Genomic DNA, 23,034 nt, shown 5'->3' with positions numbered 1-23,034 from the left:
TTAGCACACATTAATTTTGTTTCACATGAGCTGTAAGATTTTAGGATGTTACAGCATCTGGAGCAGCTAGATTTTAAGAGCAGCCATTTTTACCACATTAATCATTTGCTACAAATTTTATCAGAAGGTAGGGAATTCTGTCAAGAACAACACAAGGATGATGATGACTCCTACTGAGCTCTCCTCTGCCTTTGGTTAAAGGAAAGAGCAATAATAGAATAAGCTGTCAACGGAGACACGTAGTAACTGATGCTTGCCAGAGTCTGCACTGTCGTAATGCCTGTGGTTGCCAGGGCGTACTGGAAAGTGATTTTCCACTTCCTTTTACTTAGACATCAATGGCTGATCTGAACAGCTAAGTTATTTCAGCCACCTTCGACAGCATAAAACTTCAAGGTCTCAATCACTATTTGTATATATATTGGAGCAGACCACAAATTAATGTTGCAAGGAAAAATCTGGCATACAGATGCTGTTCAGGTTCAACTGTACAAAACTGGAAAAACCTTCTATAGAGAAACAGGCCCTTGTTCAGCCTTTCCTTTCAATGTGTATTCCTTCTTAACTGCTGCAAAAAGCATATGACATAAGAACACAGGAGCTAACTGAAGAGGGCACAATACCTCAGGATTTTTCAAAGGTCTAGCTGAGAGAATCTTTACTGAGAGCTGCTTTAAGAATACACAGCCCATTAGGCCCCTAGAAAGGGCCTAAGCTGTCTCAAACAAGCCACCACATGCTTCAATACCAAGAAAACGCTGTTAGCTGAGTGTTCCCATGCGATGCGTCCAGACTGGACTGAGCACCTCAAAGAGGGAGCATACTCATAGGAGTATTTGCTGTGAAGCTGTTGTACTTTGAGACTCACTATATTGTACGGATTTCTCTTTAAAAGGATCCTGGAGGAAACGCCTTAAGTCTATAGCAGGAACAGCTACACGCCCTCACACAGTAACTGGCTTGTTCTTAACCTCTGAACACTGTGCCTTGTTTCAGGATGATGGGGGAGGAGTCAGAACTGAACACAAGACCCACGTCAAGGCAAGCATACAGGGTCTGCACTGTACGCTTGGACACTACCTTTATGGTGACCACGTCTCATTTTCCCACAGCCATCTGCCCTCAACTGTTTTTATCTTACTGTGTCCTTTTGAAAGCTGCTTTTGGAACAAGACAAGGTAAGTATGACTACACGGGTGGTTAAGCAGATGTATGAACTCTATAGTAAGGCGGTTCAATTAGATCCTTTGTGCACTGACAAAACGAATTTTAAAGAAGATTCAGCCAGAAGTTTCTGATCTCTCAGGAGTAAAAAAAAAAAAATGTATGGGGGAAAAAAAAAGGTATTGCGTTTTAGGTCAAACACAAAAATGCAAAGTATGAAAGAGGAAACACTGAGGTTTAATAATTACTAGATTATTACTTGGTATGTATGAGGTTGGTAAAAAAATTTCAGCTATGTTACCAAGCTTATGAAGGGAAAAAAATTACCATACTATGTATTATATGCCAATTTATTAATTCAGAGTTCATATTCAAAATGCATAATCAAAGTACACATAAAAATAAGATCAAAGATGTAATTCACATTAAGCTATGACAGAATATATCTGCTCTATTAAAGACTCCCTACACTCTTTGAAGTACAAAGTATTCACCAACTACTTCGTGAACTCCTTAAGCAGAATGCCAGGTCTCTGATTATTTTTCCTTCCTACCTTCCCATACGGCTTTCCAGAGAAGGAACAAAGAAACTCTTAATAGCCTAAATTTGGTAATCAGCAGAGAAAAGAGCTAAAGAAAACTGAAATGTATTTTTCTGGATTGCAGAGGTGAAAATTTTAATGAAAACATCTGAATTCATGATAGGAAGATAAGCTTTATTTCAACTCTAAAAACATGAACGTGGTCAAAATTATTACAGCAGAGACTAACACTAGGTGCTGACAGCAGAATCTTCAGTTCAGAGGCTGCTATGCGCATACTTACTGAGTTCTACCGAGAGGAACACCCCCCCAGGCCAGAAATTGCTTGTTGGACAAAATCGCTGGAACATCTGAGCAGCAAGAGCCAGGTGCCAGAGGTTTATTTCCCGAAGAAACTACTTCACCTTTTAACACCACTTCATACTGAGGTCCAAATGGCTGCACGAATATTTTCAGGATCCTAACAAAGAAAACCATCTAAGTTGAATGCCCAGAATTCAATTCTACTGGCATCTATTACCCACAGGCTTCCTCTGTCCCAAGAGACTGAATGGGTGCTGAGGATACAAGGACATTCCCACCCTGAGCTTGTACTCCAGAGAGGAACAGACAAGGAAAGAGACAATCACAACCTCTACATAATGGGAGAGGGGATGTTCATGGGGCCATAGGAATGTTACCAACTACTATTAATGAGGTGTTTGAGAAGAGTTGAGGAAACCTTCTTAGATGAAAGAATTAACCCAGTGATGTTGCAGGCGCACGTTGCAGAGACAAGCAGTCCCATCTGTGCAGGCCAGCTCTTCTCCATAAGGTCACAGGGGCGGACTGAGCACACTAAAGCATTCTACAACCCAGGTGGAGGACAGGCCATTGTGTCTCAGGACAACAAGCTTATAAGCTCTGTTTACCAAGCAAGTTCAAATACTAAGGACAATGGTGCTCTGCCCACTATCAGGTAATATTCACTTGTGATTTGGGCACCAAAATGTCACAAGCCTGGAGAAGGGGTGGTGGGTGGGGAAGCATCTTTAACAACTGGCAATGATTCCCTTGGAGAGCAAGAGCAAGGAAAGGTTAAAGAGAAACATCAAGACTGACATTTTATTATTTACTTTTGTCAGAATATATTTGAAAAATAGTAATTTCTTAATTTCTAGTCAGCTGGTTTAAAAGAGAGTTTTAGTAAACAAAAAGAAGAAAATCTGAGGCAAAAAAAAGGGTAAAGAGAACTATACTATCTATTTGGTGAGATAAAACATGTACTCTATCACTCAGGCTGTGGACTGAAGCACATGGCTATTTTGAGAGAAGAGTAAAAACTTGTCATTATAAAGAATTTTATATTACCTTTCCTCACAGGCTTTGGGGTCCTTTGGAGTAAAGGTAACTATAACTTCGTGTTCTTCTCCAGGTTTAAGGAATAGATTCTCTGGATCCACTGAAAAGTGACTTCCTTGATCTGGGATCTAAATATTTATACAATTATAACTAAATGCTGACTTGGGAAAATATGGCTTTTACTCAGTTACTCTCATTTTTCATTTACTCTGATAGGTTATTTTTCCCTTCTGTCTTGTCTGTCACTGCCCCACCTTGTCTTGTTCTTTTGGAAAGGGCGCTTTCTCTTCCATAACAAACTTCATCTCCCAACCCTGACATCCCAAGAGATTCCTGTCACTGATACCCTCTTGCTCACTGACCCGTTTCAGAACTGAAGTCTACATATGTGATCACTCTCCTCCAATTCCACCTATCCACTAGGATAACACATACATTTTTCCAGAACTAATCTAGAACTTGGTTCTTATACATAAAACAGCAGATGTCAAAGTTATAGTACCCCACCATCTATTTCATACTGGTGTAGCCCCCGGCTTTTAAAGCACTCATACGGGTTCTTCTGTTTGATCCCCATGGCACTCTGCCAACGTAGGCAGCTGAGCAGCCTTCAGAATGTGAGGAGATACAGTCTCACAGTCTGAGGAAATACTACGTCATAGCATTCTGACACAAATCCTTACCTTGATGTCTAAGTAAACATCAATATTCCCCGCATTTTTCAAAGGTAAGTGCTGCTTTGTTGAGGAAGCCACACTGGCAAACAAGTGCATAGTCTGGAGGACAGGGTAAAACCGACATTTTAAATAATTTCACAATTAGAATGAAATCAACCTGAACATAAAATCACGGCAATGAGAAGAGTTTAGGGTACCTGTAAGTCTTTTGGAGCATGTATCCTAGCTATTCCTGTTCTTGCTTGAAGACCAATACTTTTAATGACTGGAGTAGGGTTTGGGCTGTCAACTTCTATATCGACTCTTGCCAAGAACTCTTCTGCTGAGTCTAAAATCTCTGTAAAAGTTCATTCTTTCAGTTCGGAGACCAGAGACGTATTTCATTCTAAATGCTTCATGTGCTCCAACTTTATCCCCTCAGGGGTCACAAGAAATTCTAAGCAAAATGTCTTTCTGTTCCTTCTTTTTCTTTTTAAAGATTTTATTTATTTATTTGAGAGATCACGAGCAGGCAGAGAGGCAGGCAGAGAAAGTGGAGTGGGGGAGGGAAGCAGACACCAAGCTGAGCAGAGAGACAGATGTGGGGCTCAATCCCAGGACCCTGAGATCATGACCTGAGCTGAAGGCAGAGGCTTAACCCACTGAGCCACCTAGGTGCCCCTCTGTTCCTTCTTAAAGGAACAGAAATGAGTGGAAGGGAAAGGAGAGAAAGAAAGAAACATCCAACTAGTAGATGTGATAAAATCAGTGAACAGAAAAGATGCCGAAAAGTTTTCAGTGGTCCTTACTGGGGTTACCCATATATGGGTTTGACTCGAAACAGCATGCATGCTCTCTGCCCCATTTTAAAAACAACATAAAATATTTGACAAATTACTCAAAAGTATTCACATTTATTGATGGAGGAAATATGCCTCAACTTTGTGGTTTATTTAGCCAGAGTAAAGCAATTCCCAAAAAATATACACATGATACCTGAAGAAGTGACCCGTTTCTTTGGACTATGGAAAAGAACCCAAATGATCAGAAATTCTGGATCCTGTAAAATAAAATAAAATAAAATAAAATAAAATAAAATAAAATAAATTTACATTATAGCGTTAAGATTTAAGTCTTAATGAAAGATAAGCTATCTGGAACCTTAACTTCCTCTTTAATTCTAAGCCATCTTACCTGTCCGTCGTAAGTGGCAGGCATCATGTGGTTGACCACAGAAGGAGCTGCCAGCTGAGCAATCACGTCGGCATATGGAGCAGCTTTCAAAGAAGCATGGATGGGTGCCTTGGAAAACGTGAAGCAGCGCCAGGCTATGGCATTCTGTTCAGAAATAGAAGAATCAGTTTCAATAAAGCCAACAGTACAATGTTGGTGTGATGTTAAATGTTAAATCTGTTGACAGAATCCTTAATCAAAAAATTTACTTCTGTAAGAAAAATTAATCAAGAATAGTATCAGGAGTGTCTACAATGCCAAATCAATGTGCTCTGTAAAGTTTCTTATTGTATGTTCGTACTTACAGCATTAATAACAAGTCTGATTGGCACAGTGGCATGAGTCTTGTTTATCAATTTTAATGGCAGAGCCTTCCAGCCACCATAGGTCAAGTCGCCAAAATCAAGAACATCTTTCTTTTCTGTTTCTACCTAATTACGAAAGAAAATACTGATTTCTAAAAAGCAATAAATCAATATATACCACAGCTTATATTCATGTCACTACTCTTTACAGCCACAAATAGTCAGCATTAAATGTAAACTTACTTAAGTTTCCCTAGGCCATTTACAGCGGCTATTTTCTACAACAATAAACATTAAGGGTTTTTTTTTGAGGTAGTTTATGTATCCAAATATAAACTACAGAACAAAGCTATACGTTTGTTGTTGCTACTTTGAAATGACTGTTAGATCTTAAGACAAACTGACAATTTTATAAAATATATAGGCTTCCCTTCAAAAAGCTATGAGCTTATTATTACACAATTTTAACTTCTCAATTCCCTTCTAAATATATGTTGACATTTTCAGATTTAGTCCAAATTTCTGACAAAACTGAAAATGTTTAAAATGAAATCAAAATAGACATATCAGAAGTTTAAAATGAGTGCGTGTCATCATGACAGATGACTTCTTTAAACACTGGAGAACAACCTAACACAGACCTCTCACACCCACACATGCAGAAATGTTAGATAATATTTAAAATATACATAAATTTCTTTAGCCTGGTCAAATGCAAAAGGAAATAAAAAACAGAAAGGGAAAAACAAATGGGAGCTGATTTCCATGAAGGTCTGGGATCAACCCGTTCCCAAGGTAGCTGAGCTTCAACACCCTCCTGAGAACAGAAGGTAGGACTCTGAGCTTGTTATGGGCAGGGTGAGGCTGGGATGGAGTTTGAGCTCCTCGCATCAAATGCAGAGATCCAAAGAAGTGTCCTTTTTATGAAAAGGGACTTGGAAAAATTCTGTTTACATGTCTGAGGTGATATCAGGGAAGTTTGTCCAGAGATGGTGGGTGTTAGAAGATCATCTGTAGGAAAGTAAAACCCCAGGCCTATACCACACTAGGCATGGGAGCTCCAAGTTGAAAATCAATGAGACCTTTAGAGCCCCCAGCATTTCTACAGAGTACTCTCCATGGACACACAGGATTTCTATAGCAGAGAGCACCTCCGTGACAAGAACCCACATTTAAAAAATTTAAATTACTAGGGACACCTGGGTGGCTCAGTCGGTTAAGCATTTGCCTTCGGGCTCAGGTCATGATCCCAGTGTCCTGGGATCAAGTTCCGCATTGGGCTCTTTGCTCAGCGAGGAGCCTGCTTCTCCCTCTACCTGCAGCTCCCCCTGCTTGTGCTCTCTCTCTCCGTAAATAAATAAATAAAAGCTTTAATAAATAAATAAAAATAAAAAATTTAAATTATCAATTCGAAAAATTTAAATTATCAATTCGAAAAATTCAGAAACCACATGAGGAAAGTAATCAGGAAGACCTAGCAAAACTAGTGGAAGAATCAGCAGCTGAGGAACTAGAAATAATCTGGATTAATTATAAAATAAGTACATTTTAAATACAGATAATAGAGTCCGTGAAAAAGGTAAAAATATAAGATTCAAGAAACAATAATGAGCAAAAAAAATGTATAGCTTGATCAGTCTGTTAAAAAAGTTCAATGCTTGAGTTTTAAAATGGTTTGGGACTAAAGTATTAATCAAAGATATTACAGAAGGAAAAAATGAACACTAAAATACTGACTACAGGTTTTTGAGCTGTTTGGGCTAGAACAGAGCTCTTGATTAATTTTATACCTGAGTAACCAATTTGAATAAGAAGGGAACAGAAACCCATAATTTCCAAACATACAAAAGAAGGGTTAAAGACCATTTTTATTTTAAAAAGGAACAATTTCACACAACACCTAACAATTCACATAACAACAGAGCTCAGAATACACAAGACATAAATAAATAGAAGAATTATAAGGAGAAAGAGACAAATCCACAAACACCTCTCTCAGAGGCCAAAAGACAAAGCACACAGAAACATACAGAAGACTGGAACCACAATAGTAATAAATCAGAGCTAAAGGATATGTGAAAGAATTTCTCCACTCAAGAGAAAGAAGAGCAAGCCATTCTTTTCAAGCCCACAAGAAACATTAACATGAATCAAACACATACTACACTATGGAATCTCTCACTCCTTTTCCCTCTCCCCAACCAGTATTCTGACTCCAACGTGGGGAGTACAATAGCGAGAGGCAGCTGAAACATTCCCAACACATTTGCAAACTATAAATGTACTTTAAGGGCACCTGGATAGCTCAGTTGATTAAGCGTCCAACTCCTGGTTTCAGCTCAGGTCATAATCTCAGGGCCTTGAGATCAAGCCCCACATCAGGCTCTGCACTAAGCAGAGTCTGCCTGAGATTCTCTCCCTCTTCCTCCACCCCTTCCCCAACACTGTGCTCTTTCTCTCTAAAAATAAATAAAATCTCAAAAAAATAAACCCAGAGAAACTATAAATGTGCTTTAAATTGCATAACAATCCAATTTCCCCACAAGAAACTATCCAAAGTCTTCTTTAGCCAGGCTTAATACATAAACCTTTAACCATATGGATGAAACAGCCAACTGACTATATTCATTGGTCTTGGTACACATATATGCAATATGTAATAAAATATTTCAAAAACCATACATGCTTAGAAATACTGCTATTTCTACTTCTATTTGCAGCAACAGTTCAACTATTACTTGAGCCCCACTATGTGCCAAGCACTATTCTGGAAGTGCAGAAGAGACAAACATCCTGCCCCGCAAAGAGCTCTAGTGGAGGCAAGGAGGATCAGACAATAGACAGGTATTTAGTATGTCACTGCTGAAAATGCTAAGCAGAAAAGTAAAGTGAGAGGAAGGGAACTGGGCATGTGGGGATGAGGGGAGAGGCAGGGATTGCCATTCTATCAACAGTGTGAGGTAACATCTGGACAAAGCGACAGTATGGTATGCAGTGTGTGGGAGAAGTACTCCAAGGAGAAAACAACTGTACTCAGCCTCTGGCAAAACTGTCAACACTGGTGGCTTCTTCATCACTAGAGACACTGAGCTGTCCTCCAGCTTTTTCTTCAAGTCCATTTAAAACTAACATAAGGGCACCTGGGTGGCTCAGTGGGTTAAAGCCTCTGCCTTCAGCTCAGGTCATGATCCCGGGGTCCTGGGATCGAGCCCCACATCAGGCTCCCTGCTAATCAGGGGGCCTGCTTCCCTCTCTCTCTCTCTCTGCCTGCCTCTCTGCCTACTTGTGATTTCTGTCAAATAAATAAATAAAATCTTAAAAAAAAAACAAAACTAACATCAAACATTTAAAACTAATATCGAAAGTTTTTAAATCTGTATGTGATGTGGTCAATGAACATTATTCCAAACTGAAACACTCATTCCTGTAACATAGGGCAGCTGTTCTTATTTTCCCTACCTATATACAAGATTTTCCCTACCTAACCACTTACTGTATTATGATATTTAAACAGGTAATATTTAAACAGGTGATATGGTGATATATATTTAAACAGGTGATATTTACACAGGTAATATGGGGCACCTGGCCGGCTCAGTTGGTGGAGCAGCAACTTTTGATCTCGGGTGTTGTGAGTCTGAGCCCCACATTGGGTACAGAGATTACGTAAATGAATAAATCTTTTAAAAATTTAAAAAATAAGAAAAGGCTAATAAATAACATCCAACGTTTACTACAGCACCAGGGATAATCACTGATGTGGTTACCTTTCTTAGTCTCTTTTAAAATAAACAACCCAGTATGTCTAGTGACTTAAGAACATCCCAAACTAACACCCACATCTAGCAAGTATATCTGTGTTTCTGTAAAATAACAGAAATAATTTTAAATTATAAAATAAGAAGATATGAAGAACCAATGGTTAGCTTAAAAGCTATTTAACACCATATTCATTTTTCCCAAGTAACAACCTTCATTCAAATGCCAGGCATGTGGACAAAGACCTGCTTACAAGCAGTTACCTCGATCACAGGGGTCTCGGCAACAGCCGTGAGAATGACTCGACTTGCCAAGGCTTCTGCTTGTGCTATGGTCTCAGCATCTGCTGAAAATGGCCAAGAAGCAACACTGAATATACATCTGAAAATCCCAGGATCGGATGGTATGAAAAGTACTTTTATCTCTTCCGTGGCATGAGGTCTTATGATGACTTTATTCTTGAAGACTAAACAAGGATACGCTGAAAGATCCACCTAAAAAAAAAAAAAAAAAAAAAAAAGGTCACACAGTTCATTAAGAAATGGCTTCACAAGGAAAATCAAGAATTAGGGTCAACTAGTTTAAGGTCCCTTTCTTCCTGAACTATCAAATCCAAAAATTTATTACTCTTCCAAAATATCCAAGTCTTTTAACTCATTATCTGTAAAGTACAATTAGCCAAAATTATGAAGACTTATGGAGCTCAGTTGAACGTGTATTCCCTGGTCTGTTTTAAAGTAAACACAGCTATCTACACTCTCACTTGCACTGAAAGAGCCCCTGGAGCAGTACTCTGGCACCCCACACATTGTCTATGAATGGCTTTTGCAACTGTACATCAGGGGGCCTAGACTGACCTCTCAGGTCCTAATCAGGCCTCCAAGTACATGGTTATGACTCACTTCAACCCCTCCCTCCTCACTGTACACAAGGGCATTCTTTTCTACTCCTAGGTCCAGAAGCAACACTACTTTCTAAGTGCTCCTAAAAGGGCCTCCAAGCTTACCTCTCACTGTTAACGCTTTGCTCCAATGACATACATTCCACCTAACCTCAGGATCAGAGAGGAAAGGGTAGGAAGAGGGAAAGCAGACACAATCTTACTTTCCCAGTAAATAAGGGTTATTACCAGGAGGTAAGAGGGAAAGTAAACTCATACACTAACGCTCACTACAAGCAGCAGTTGCAAAACCAGGATATTCCAAAACAGAAGTTGTTGACCGTATTTCCCACCCTTCCTGCTCCCTCATGTCCACATAGGTCACTGTAATCATGAAAGGAGACTTAGAATCGTGTCCTTTAGCACCTCTAGCTGATCATGTGAGAGACCATTGCTGGAAAAGTTTATGTTAAAACTGTATTTCCAGGTATTTGAAGGTTTTATTTATTTAACAGACAGAGATCACAAGTAGGCAGAGAGAGAGGGGGAAGCAGGCTCCCCGCTGAGCAGAGAGCCCGATGCAGGGCTCGATCCCAGGACCCTGGGATCATGACCTGAGCTGAAGGCAGAGGCTTAACCCACTAAGCAACCCAGGTGCCCCTGTAGGTATTTAAAAAGAGCATGTTAAGAACATGATCAGATAAATTAGTCAAAAAGACTCCACTTACTGAATGAGGATATAGGTCCCAAGAGTAACTTTTTAAATAAAAGTCAGTAACTTATATTCGATCACATTTAACAAAACCAACAAACAGCAGAAATCAGAGCTTTCAGTGGTTTAAATAGCACGAAAAGTGCATTTACACAGTCTGATGAATAAATAACAAAATATAAATAACTGATAGAAAAAGGAGAAACAAAGAAATTTCAATTCTTACACTGGATGTACTACAACAAAATGGGGGGCTAAGAAAAAGATACAATGTTATTCTTTCATATATCATTGCAATGATTCTGTGCAAGGCATGCAAGGATGGGAGGGGAGAGACTCCCCTGTATAAAAGGAAGTACTAAAGAGAGATCCAGCATTAACTGTAACGCAACTGCTAAGTCACAGGAGAAAGACACAAAAAGCTTACCTTTTCACCATTAACACTAACGGTGAGAACCCCAATGCTGACCTGCAGCCAGCGGTCAGTCGGGTTAAGTACACTCAAGAAGGTCTGTGAAGCAATGCCAACACAGCAAGCATGAGGAAACTTCAGTTCCTCAGGCACTCTGACCTTCCCTGGGCAAAGACAAAGCATGGTCAAATGCTAGTTATATCAAACACCTGATTAAAAGCATAACTGGCTAAATGGAAATTTTTACAGAAGACTACCTGCTGACACCCAAGAGCTATGGTATGACGTGCCCTGGGTCTTAAGGAGTCCTTGACATTGTATAAGCCTCAGCACAGGCCAACAATTTTCTCCTGTTGTATCCAGCCCAGAAAGAACAAACTGAAAGAACTGATCAAACCCACAATCTGCAGCTAATCAGTTCTTCGATGAGACTGCCTATTAGTAATCTCTTCCTTTTTTCTCCCACAAATACAAGCCACTACCTAACCTAATAAAAAACTTACAGAAGGCTCTTTCAAGGTTTGCACATCTATGCAGAATTTTAGTAAGACCAATCTTTTCACCATCCTTATGGAGAAACTTCGGAATTTCCTCGAGAAGAAAAGAGGGTAGAGAGGAAGACCACAAGCCAGTGGCCGTGTGCACTGCATCAGGGAAAGCACGGCACCCAGCTCTGCTTAGAGTGGCCGTCTCTAGCGAAAGAATCTGGGGCCAGTTCAGCCACTGCATATAAGGGTGGAAGGGTGCTGTCTCTCACAACTGTCATCCCTCAAAAGACTTTAAAAAGTGGAAGGAGACTCACTCCTCCAGGGAGCCAATTTCAAACTGGGTGGTTGCTAGTTGAAAGAGGAACAGAAATCTAGGCACAGAGTACAGGAGAGACAGAAAGACAAAGGCAGTAGGGAGTTTACCTGCGTAAGTATTTCTGTTTTTCTAAGGCCATGTCAGGGACTCTCACACAGAAATGTATTATGGTCTGTGTTCTCAGTTTAGGACAAAGAATAAAATGAAGAGAAATTCAGACCAACCAGTATGTCCTTGAAACAAACTCGTTTTGTGGCCTTGTTTGAGAAAACTCAATTTTTCAATAACAGCAAGCAATAATAAGCAATAACAGAGAAAAAGCATCTTACCAAATCCTGACAGCATTCCTGAATCCCACGGCTCAATTCCACAATTTGTACCAACAGACTGCACAGGAAAAGGTTTTGCAGTACTTAGAAGATTCTGATTTAAGGCATTAGGGTATGGGTTATAAAGGGAAGAGGGACCCATCAACCCAGAGCCGATATTTTGTCCTAGACAAATTCCCATGGCCACAGAATTCTGAACGTGCTCTCCTGCGACAGGTGGATATGGACAGCTTCCTGAGAACCCACAGACAGTGGCACTGCCAGCACGGCACTGGGGCAAAGCAACATTTCCAGCTGAAGGTAGCGTTCCCAAATACTGCTGGGCAAAGGGAGCTGTGGTAAAAGAATGTTGAGTCAACAGTGTAGGAACTGCGCTGGGCATGTTCTGCATCTCAGGAGCAGAGCCACAAGACAGAGTGCTGGGAATAGGGGTGCCCTGGTCTCCAGGGGCCATCCGATGAGGAATCTGGCCACTTACTGCACTGTCGGCAGTCAGCGTATCTTCAGAGGCTACTCTTTCACCTTTGTTCACAGACGCCTGGTGTGACACAGGGCAGTGTGGCATCGCTGACACAATTGGGTGGGTGAGACCTGACTTGCTCTGTAGAGCCAGGCTGATCTGGTCCAGTTCACTGGGGTTAGAGGTCAACCCTACTGTACCAGTTTCTGTTAGGTCTCCACTCCTGGAGGAAAGATCTTTATTCAGCCTAAAGTAAGGTTTTACATCTTCAGGTTTGCTACTCAGAGAAGCTGTTTCAGTCACATTGTCTGTATCTGAGTTCTTCTGATTATACGATGGTGCTACTTTACTTCTACTTTGACATGGACCTTTTTCTTTCAGCTTTTCCACAGCCTGCTCCTCTGATGGAATTAGACTGGCTTGAATAATCGTGGCGCTCAATTCACTGGTGACATCACTCTGTGTGACAAAAAATGTTAAATAATCCACAAACTATTATTAATTCAAACCATGCTGATATAAACTCAAAGAAAAGATCTACACAACATGAGCTCTCTGGAAAAAAAGCCAACTTTTTACAGCTGTGTAACTCAAGATTAAAAGAAGGTGTTAAGTTACTGCTTCACAGAAATTATGACGAGATTAAAGAGGAGCTACATACTGATTACATCTCTAACAAATTTACATAAATAAAGGACCAGCGACAAGTACTTCCATTCAAATTTAAGGGATTGTTTTCCTGGCAGCTGTACAATAAAAATCTAATTAAATTAATAATACAGGCATGGAGGCTAAGCAAGCTTTCCAATGAAATCGACACACGGTCAGGAAGAATCTATGCAGGTCACAGGCTTTCCCACCCCTGGTGTTTGTTTATACCACTATTAAGCTTGAAGACACTAATTTCTATGAGCACTAAGTCTTGTCAGTGCCTAAGATGAAGCAGTTGTTTTCTTAGGTAAGAAGTAATAGCCCCAGTCAATGTTCATGTGTTCATTTCATTATAAGGCATCACCTCAGGAGTAACGCCTACAACACTGCAGGATGGACCAGCTGGAATTTACAAATAAGCTAAGATGCACTTAATGATTCTCCAAACTTGGTTTGAAAATTTCTCTTAGACCACATAGAAACAGACATTAATAAACAAAGACCAGGTTATTTACTAAACATCATCAACCCATCAGTCAATAAAAATAAATAACAGTCAGTAAGTATTTAGCGGTAACTTCTCAGTGCCAAGCACTGTTCTCACATCACTGTCCATCCATACCAATGAAGAAACGGGCTTGGGGAAGTTACAGTCTAGCTTAGAAAACAGTGAGGAGAACCCATTTAACTCTACAACTTAGCCTGTAACCACTAAGCTAAGAACAAAGAGACCCAACATTTACCACCATCATCAAAAAGATGGCTTTCAATGATTTGTCCAATGTGACACCATATATATAATAACTCTAGTGGATATATTTACTAAGGGCTTGGTGGAGGAGGACTGTTTTGAACACAACAGTCATATTTAGCTCATTCAAAAACTGAATACTATCCTATTCTCAACACACACACACACACACACACACACACACAGATAATAGAAGTCTAGCTTCTCCCACATAATCTCTTAGATCTACCTGCATCTCTCTACCCCTACTGCCACTACCTTAATCCAAGCCCACAACATCTCTTGCCTGACTACCGCAGCCCTGTGTCAAATTCTCCTGGTTTTAATCTCACCCCTCCTCAGGGCCCCCTCCACAATGCTTGTGCCATGAGCTTTTAAAACATCTACACAGGGGTGTGTGGGTGGCTCAGTGGGTTAAGCGTCTGCCTTGGGCTCAGGTCCTGATCCCAGGGTCCTAGGACAGAGCCCTGCATCAGGCTCCCTGCTGAGTGGGAAACCTGCTTCTTCCCTCCCTTTGCCCTGCTCTCCAACCCTGGCTTGAGCGCGCTCTCTCTCTCTCAAATAAATAAAATCTTAGGAAAATAAAAACAAAAAACAAAACATTAACACAAATCAAATCATGTCAGTGCCCTGCTTAAGGGTCTTTGAACTCCCAAATTTTACATCCAAGACTCTTCGTGGTTTGGCCTCTCCTCCTTGCCCCCTGTATAATTCACTGTAGCCATTCCAGACTTACAGGGGTCCTTCAAATGCAGTGTGCGTTTTACAACTCCATCTCTTCCCTCGTTTGTTTGTCTGCTTCCTTCTCACAGAATATGCCTTCGGTGCATTGCTTATCCCCCCGATAACCTTCGTTGAACTAAGTCCACTTAGATTTATAGTTAGCTCCCTCTGGATCCCACAGCACAGGTGGATCACAGCATACTTCATTCCAACGTGCCTGGCAAGTGTCCTCCACCAGAATGAAAGATTAAAATGGCTGTACTTCTGCCTCCTCAGCATGAGTAGCTATTTGATCAAAACACACACACACACACACACACACACACACACACACAATTTTAAAGTTAAAACAGCAAGAGAAATTACAAAGGCCTCAACTTCAGTCTGACTCCTACAACCACTAACTTCAAAGCCTTAAGCCTTACTAAAGAAATAACAGAAATGCTGCCCACCTTGTGGCCCTCAAGGCCAGGATCTGAGGCTGCAGTGGGACAGGAGCTGTCCTGTTCAGACACATAAGTCAGCCTACTCACACTTGCTTGTGGACACACCATCTGTGACGACTCACCCTCAGAGGGGGGCTTCGGATGAGCTGCTGAATCAAAAGACTCTAAAGCACACCTGAAAAGGAGAACACCTTGTGATTAGTTTTCCATTCCTTTATCTATGCTAACAAAAAAAAGCCATTTCTGCTTGCCTATGAGCTTGTTAATCTATAGTCTCTGTTCTTGCTGCCATGTATGGTAACTCAACAACTGTACTCTTAATTATCTAGAATTATAACTCATAGTCCCGCTGAGTGAAATACTTGGTAAACTCTTGTAAAAGAAAAAGGCTGTGGCATTTTAATTAATAAATTTCATACACAGTCGTATTAATAATGTTAGCTATTCATCTGATAAACATTTATCGAATACCTGATATAAAGCAATGAGCCAAGCCTTCAAAAGTTCCTGCCCTGAAAGAGCACATATGAAAAGAAAGAATCATGTACGTAAGTTCAAAGAAACGGGACCGGCCATACACTGCTAAGTGGAATATGAAGTGGGGCACCTTCTGACTGAGTAATTAAGCAATGCTTATCACAGCACTTTGACTCAGACATTCCAAACCTAGGAACTAATCCTAAGGGGGGAAAAAAAAAATCAATGCTTATTATAAAGACTCTGCCAAAAGGCTACGTCTTAAAAATGTGCGAGAAATTAGGCTATGACACAAACATACAATAAAACCCTATTCAGCTATTTTAAATCATGCTGTTAAGTACTATCCTTTGACTCAGAAAGATGTTTGTGGCATTAAGAAAAAAAAAATTAGAAAGCAATAAATATGAAAAGATCCCACATCTACCTAATACACATGCCATGTTCTGTTAGCCAACACCCATCCCAGGGCCAGATCAACCCACTGCAAGGAGAGAGATGAAGCAGCAGAGCCCCACTGAACAGGAACAACTGCTGTGGACAGCAGCTGTGGCACCTACTGCAAGCACACTCGGCCCTGTCGCTTCAGTTCAGCTCTAACTGGACTGAATTTTACCCCATCACTTTTTTTTTTTGCACAAAGTTCAGAATACTAAGCTGGGCATCACATACTGAGAAAACCCCATTTTGAATTCTGGATCTTTGGAAAGCCCCAAATTGAGACAATGGTACTGACAAAAAACTAGTTAGTGAATTTCTAACCAATGGTCACAGAATATTAACCAAATTGCTTCAGGCCTATTTCAGCTTCTGCATGACATGCACCCACATGGGTTCCTATATGTATGTATACACATGCACATGCACACATGCACACACACACACACAGATACCATGATACAACATGAAAAAAGTTCTGGGTTACTAGGGTGATGTGCTGCATTACTCTAGTTCCTTTTTTTTTTTTTTTAACGATTTTTTTTTTATTTATTTGAGAAAGAGAGAGCACAAGCAGGGAGGAGGGATAGAGGGAGAGGGAGAAGCATCCCAGGACCCTGAGATCATGACCTGAGCTGATGGCAGATGCTTAACTAACTAAGCCACCTTGGCACCCCTAGTCTAGTTCCTCTGATTGAAAGAACAAATGCATTTTGGGTGTATTACCTCAAATAATGAGAAGTGAACTGTAAGAACACTTGGAAACAGAGAAGCCTGTGTAGCTTAGTCAGTTAAGTGTCCAACTCTTGATTTCAGCAGGTCATGATCTCAGGATTGTGAGATCCAGCCCCGGGTCAGGGTCTGTGCTCGGTGTGGCGCCTGCTTAAGATTCTTTCCCTCTCCTTCTGCCCCTCCCCTTCTAAAAGAATGAAAACATGGAAATAGAGAATTTTAGCTAAGATGTCAAACTTCAAAGGAATCCCAAAACTGCCAAGGTGCCAGCCACACAGAGATAGAAAGGCAGTTCTGGAACTAGAAGGTCTAAATCAGCTCTATGGACCTGCTGGAAACCAGCTGGAAGACTAGCTAACAGGAATGCTAATGAGCAGCAAAACTTACCAGATAAAAAGTACACTCACCAAGAAAATGTTGCCACTGAAGAGAGAAAAATTCTGGCCAACAGTATAGCTATAATAAATATTAAAACAAAACACAAAAAGGCACCTGGGTAGCTCAGTTGTTAAGTGTCTGCCTACAGCAGACACATCCGGCTCTCTGCTCAGCAGAGCCTGTTTCTCCCTCTCCCTCTGCCTACCTCTCTGCCTACTTGTGTTCTTTCTGTGAAATAAATAAAATCTTAAAACAAAAAACAAAAAACAAAAAACAGGGGCACCTGGGTGGCTCAGTTGGTTAAGGGGCTGCCTTCGGCTCAGGTCACGATCTTGTGGTCCTGGAATGGCGCCTCACATTGGGCTCCTTGCTCAGCGGGGAGTCTGCTTCTCCCTCTCCCTCTATCCCACCCCCAACTCAGGCACTCACGCTCTCTGTCTTTCTCAAATAAATAGTCTATAAAAAACAACAATAAGAAAAGCTTAATGCAATACAAGTTGGTAGAAATCCAGAGAAAAAGAATAAAAATATCACACTCGAAAAAAAAATCACACTCATTTTACCATATTAAAAAAGTACAAGGAGAACTTCAATAAAAATAAATGAACACAAAACCAAAGCTGATATTGGCAGCGATAAAAAGCCTAACTGATGCTACAGAAGATCAGTGATGCAGATGATAAACACCCGAGCCTCTACCCCACGGTACAGAGTAAATGTATAAAGAAATGAAAATTAGGGAAAAGAAAATCGTCATAAATGACCAGAGAATGGAGTGTCAACTAATGGGAAATCAAGGTTCTCAAGAGGAAGAGAGAATTGGTGGAACATGTCAACAATCAAAAGTAACAGAAAACAAAACTTCCTCCGCTGAAGAAATAACTATGTATACAGAGTTTACCATAATTCAGGAAAACCAACAAAGAAACTGACACAGGCATTTGAAGTTGACAAGGAAAAAAAGAGAAAGCTGTAGTAGGAAGCTAAAACAGAGCTGGAAATGAGGCTTAGATGCAAATGCATACTCTGCCCCAGGAGAACAGATACACAGGACGGTGACAGTCACATGATGGGAGTGCTACACAGCAATGCACAAGAGCAGCTACTGGTACAGTCAACCACAGGATAAATCTCAGAAACATGTCAACGCGTTGGCAGCTAGACACAGAAAAATATATGATTCCACTCATATGAAATATAATAACAAAAACTAAACTATGACGATACAAGTGGGTGGCCGGGTGGGAGGAGGAGAAGTGACTTGAAAAAGGCAAAGGGGGCACCTGGCTGGCTCAGTTGTTAAGCAACTGCCTTCGCTCAGGTCATGATCCTGGAGTCCCAGGATCAGTCCCACATTGGGCCCTCTGCTCAGCCCCTCGCCCCTCTCATGCTCTCTCTCTCAAATAAATAAAATCTTTAAAAAAGAAAAGAAAAAGGCAAAGGATTGTTAATGGAGGGACGTACATGTTTTATATATTCTAGGTGGTAATGTTTAAATAGGTGTATGTAAGTGTCAGAAACCCACTGAATGAAACCTCTAAGATCTGTGTATTTTACTGTATGTTAATTATACAACAGTAAAAATAAAATACAACAATGCATACTGCGAAATCCTAAAATTGAGTTAGGAGTGGGCCAAAAGTCTGACAGGAAGCACGCTAGTAGGCTAAATCACACCCCCAAATGATTCATGGATTAACCTACATGCCAGGGAGTGATGAAGAGATCTCAACTAGTATTTGTTTTGGTGGCTATGGCAGTAAAGCACGTATGCTGAGCAACTCAGCAACACTCCCTCACTCTCACTGCATCTTCCCCTGCGATTTTAATTCAGAACACACTTACCCTCTTCTAAATTGGCCTTTTCTTTTTAAGTCCCGTTGTGTTGCCCCACGCTAAGAACTGGGGTTGCAGGTGCCTGGTTAGCTTACCCATGTGGAGAAAGCTTACCAATTCCATGGTCACTTTAGAAAGGTTAAATATTCAAAGTATCTGAACATATACCAAGTTCATGAGAAACGTTAGTATTCCCCTAAGATATATTTCCTACACATAACAGATAAGTATATTTTCTTAGAAAGACAAAAAAAAAAAAAAAAAGGCAGGTGAGTCCAAGAGTAGTAAGACCAGCCAGCCAGCATTCTATCTCTGACCAAGGGCAGTGTGATGGAAAAAAATAATAATGTAAGGCTTTATATGAGAGTACTAATAGTTTTTATTAAATGCCTTCATATGTAATTAAAAAATACCAAAACCACAGAAAACAAGATGAAAACTGTAAAGTACGCACAGGAAAGGAGACAGTCTAAAAAACACTTCAAGGAGTGCAGAGATCAAAAATGTGAAATGCAAATAAGATGAAAGAGAAATTAAGAAAGAGCCAGAGCATTGTGGTGGTGGTGAAGTTCTGTGTCTCTGATTGTGGTGGTGGTTACATGAATTCACACCTGTGATAAAATGACACCAAATTCTACCCACACATTCACTGTTCCACGACAAGTTTCTGGTGATGACACCCTGCTATAATTATGAGAGATGTAACCACTAGGGGAAACTGGTTTAAGTGGATATGGGAATCCCTCTATAATATCTTTGTAACTTCCTGTGATCTATAATTTTTCCACAGTAATAAGTTCCTAAAGGATTAAAGAGAAAATAAATGCAGATGTCAAGCAAAATAGATCCCACATATGAATCACTAGAGTTCTGGGAGCAGTAAAGGGCTGGAGCAAATTTTCCTTCAATAAATAAATGCTTGAATTCCCATATTGAAGGGTATACTGTATGATGCAACAAAATAACCATGAAGAGTCAACACAGAGATACAGCCTAATAAAATTAAACTAGACTTGAAAGAGAGCATCTCTGGCATAAGCTTACAAAAAGACCAGGTCTGAAGCAGAAAGAAGTGGGGTGCCTCAGATTTCCCTCCTACATTCCACAGAAACAGTAAAGCATTCCACAGAAACAGTAAAGCAATTCCTACAAAAGACTTAGGGGAGGAAAACGTAAGCCAAAGATTTTAAACAAAGCCAAGCTATGCTTTCATTACAAAAGCCACAGGTTAACTGTGGAACATGAAAGAGCCTAGAGTACTGTTCCCTCCGTCATCTCAGCAAACTACCACAGCACCGACTTCCCTCAGTGGAGAGAGGAAACACCTGATGGCTAGAAAAGAATGTATCTAACTACAGAATAAAAACGAAACAAGTGTAGGATACAGTGATGAATCAAAATGCAAATGAAATGCCAATGCAGAAATTATGTAACTAAAAAAGAAAAAAGCAGAAAGGGAAAGAACATGAGAATAAGCTCCCTCATTTTCTCATTGGTGATAGAGGCTGTTATGGGTTGAGCTGTGTTTTCAAAAAAGCGTATGTTAAAGTATTAATCCCCAATACTTAAGAATGTGACTTTATTTGGAAATGGGGGTCACTGCAGATGTAATTAGTTAAAATGAGGTCATAGTGGAAGAGGTTGGATCCTTAATCCACTGTGAATGCAGAGGCAGAGATTAGAGTAATTCATCTAGAAACCAATGGACGCCTACAACCATCAGAAGCTGAAAGAGGTAAGGAAGGGTCCTCCCCTAAAAGTTTTAGTCTAAAGATTTTTTTTTATTTGTAAGTAAACTCTACACCCAACAAGGGGCTGGAACTCACAATCCTGGGATCCAGAGTTACATGCTCTATAAACTGAGCCAGCCAGGTGCCCCTCCCCTAAAAAGCTTCAGAGAGAACATGGCCCTGAACTTCTTGCCTACAGAGTATGAGGTAATACCTTTCTGTTGTGTTAAACTACCCAGTTTGTGGCACTTTGCTATGGCAGCCATGGGAAACTAACACAGGTGGGACTCAAAGAACATCATTTAAAAGCTGGCAAAACAAGTGGTTACCTTTGAGAAATGAACCTATAAATGATTATTTTTCTTCTCTACACTTTTTCCAATTTTCTTATACTGCACATGTATTTTTAAAGAAAAAGGGAAAAAAAAAAAGGTAAGCACTTACCCTGATAAACTTGTTCCAGAAATTTCACTAGGAGAAGAATGACTCAGTGGAGAAGAGGAAGGTCTGAAGCTCTCCTGGTCATCCTCTGAGCTATGTCCACCATGCTCAGGAGAGTGATTTTTCAAATCTATCAGACAGGTGTTATTTTTGATGAGAACAACAAAAAAATCACTTGTAATTTTGTGAACATGACCAATTACTTCAATACTTACCAACATTTTTAGGTGTGATTATGGAATGTTTTCCAAAAGTCACATGTTTTTCACCATTGCTTGCTTCACTAACACACTCATTTTGCCTCTGATTTTCTCTACTATTTGGTATTTCTTCACAGTCTCCTGACAGCCAAACGGATGCTATCCTGTGGTTCCGTACTAATGAATATCTATTAGATGTTGGAGTGGATACTGAGGTGGCTGTTTCACAGTTACCAGTATCTGGTAATTTGTTGTCCATAGCATATGTCTTCACATCAACTATGGTACTTTCACTCTCTTTTCTATTTGTAAGAATTGAATTTGGACAGTTTGTTCTCAATGATTCTTGATTCTTGCTCTCTCTGTTTTCACCATAAACAGAAAATGCTTTATTTTCTTCTGGTTCCCTCATACTTATATTAGTGGCACCTAAGTCCACTGTATGGATGTCTTGTGTAGTCCGTTCTTTTGGCAAAGATGAATCCCACAGACCAGATGTACCAGCTCTTGAAAAGTTTTCTAGTCCACTTTCGTATCTACTAAATTCTGTTTTTTTAAGGTATTTCTCCATATCAAACATGCTGGATCCATTACTTTTTTCTGTATCATTAGGCAAGAAATGAGGCAGCATGGAACAGTCCTTTTGTTTATTATCTTCCTGAAAAGTCTTCTCTCTGGTTTTATTTGAAAGTGCCTTGATCATGGCAGCAAGCTGGGCAGGATCGGTACTTACCGACACATCTGCAATGGCTGAAGCAATGGTGCTTATCCTAAGGACAGAATCATTGCCAGAAGGCGGCTTGCTTTTGTATCTTTGGGGTTGGCTACTCATGAAGAAACTGTCCTAGAAAGGAGAAAATTCACATCAGATAAATTTATCTCAGTTCCCATGGACATATACATATTAGTTTAATCTTTACATGTCACATAAAGTTTAACAGCAGCTAGAAATTAATGGTATACCAATTAAATATCCTAATTAAAAAACAGATAGCTGTTATCAACTTTAATTACAGAGTACTGGGTTACTCACAAAATTGGATTATCAATTATTTTTGAAAAGTCTTCAGGAGTTGAAGAGATGCTAAAGAGGTGTTAAAACTGAACCAGATGATAATTTTTTTTTAATTTTTATTTTTTTTTAAGATTTTATTTATTTGACAGACAGAGATCACAAGTAGGCAGAGAGGCAGGCAGAGAGAGAGAGAGGAGGAAGCAGGCTCCCCGCCAAGCAGAGAGCCCGATGTGGGGCTCGATCCCAGGACCCTGGGATCACGACCCGAGCCGAAGGCAGAGGCTTCAACCCACTGAGCCACCCAGGCGCCCCCAGATGATAATTTAAAACAAAAAATTAAGATACTGGGATTGAGAAACCTTTAAGCCATTGTGATTCCAAGTATAATTCTTGGTAATTTCATTCAGTTGTTAGAAATGAGGAACACTAGCAGTCTCAGATCACTTTGATCCAGGTATTGGGACTGAGCTGATTGGAGCTGGGCCTCAGTCCTTATGAGAGCCAGCCTAATTTTGGTTCGTCTTTTCTCCTAAGGTGTGTAGCCCTTTATGGTCTCATCGTAAAGCATGGTTGTTTACATGGCTAGGCTCTCATCATTGGTGGACACTGAACTCTGTTT

General features: G+C 40.3%; 1 protein-coding gene across 8 annotated transcripts in view; it reads right to left on the bottom strand.

The window, feature by feature from the left end:
- Window positions 1-23,034, bottom strand: part of CEP192 (centrosomal protein 192) — a 133,730-nt gene that overhangs the window by 43,796 nt on the left and 66,900 nt on the right. For 7 of the 8 annotated variants that reach the window (XR_004278327.1, XM_032311492.1, XM_032311493.1 and 4 more), the window contains 13 exons: window positions 21,416-22,244; window positions 21,204-21,330; window positions 15,175-15,343; window positions 12,138-13,056; window positions 11,020-11,168; window positions 9,264-9,494; window positions 5,242-5,367; window positions 4,898-5,041; window positions 4,700-4,763; window positions 3,922-4,061; window positions 3,731-3,823; window positions 3,057-3,175; window positions 1,990-2,166 (listed from right to left, as the gene is read on the bottom strand). Coding sequence is in view for 7 of the 8 variants with exons in the window: in XM_032311492.1 (XP_032167383.1) it covers window positions 1,990-2,166; window positions 3,057-3,175; window positions 3,731-3,823; window positions 3,922-4,061; window positions 4,700-4,763; window positions 4,898-5,041; window positions 5,242-5,367; window positions 9,264-9,494; window positions 11,020-11,168; window positions 12,138-13,056; window positions 15,175-15,343; window positions 21,204-21,330; window positions 21,416-22,244 (3,287 nt within the window). In the remaining variant the exon portion in view is untranslated. The remainder of the gene's footprint in view (window positions 1-1,989; window positions 2,167-3,056; window positions 3,176-3,730; window positions 3,824-3,921; window positions 4,062-4,699; window positions 4,764-4,897; window positions 5,042-5,241; window positions 5,368-9,263; window positions 9,495-11,019; window positions 11,169-12,137; window positions 13,057-15,174; window positions 15,344-21,203; window positions 21,331-21,415; window positions 22,245-23,034) is intronic. The other variant, XM_032311496.1, reaches the window with a different exon arrangement.

Source organism: Mustela erminea, chromosome 13 (assembly GCF_009829155.1).
Source record: "Mustela erminea isolate mMusErm1 chromosome 13, mMusErm1.Pri, whole genome shotgun sequence".
NCBI classification, from domain to species: Eukaryota; Metazoa; Chordata; class Mammalia; order Carnivora; family Mustelidae; genus Mustela; species Mustela erminea.
This window is presented reverse-complemented; position numbering and strand designations above follow the sequence as displayed.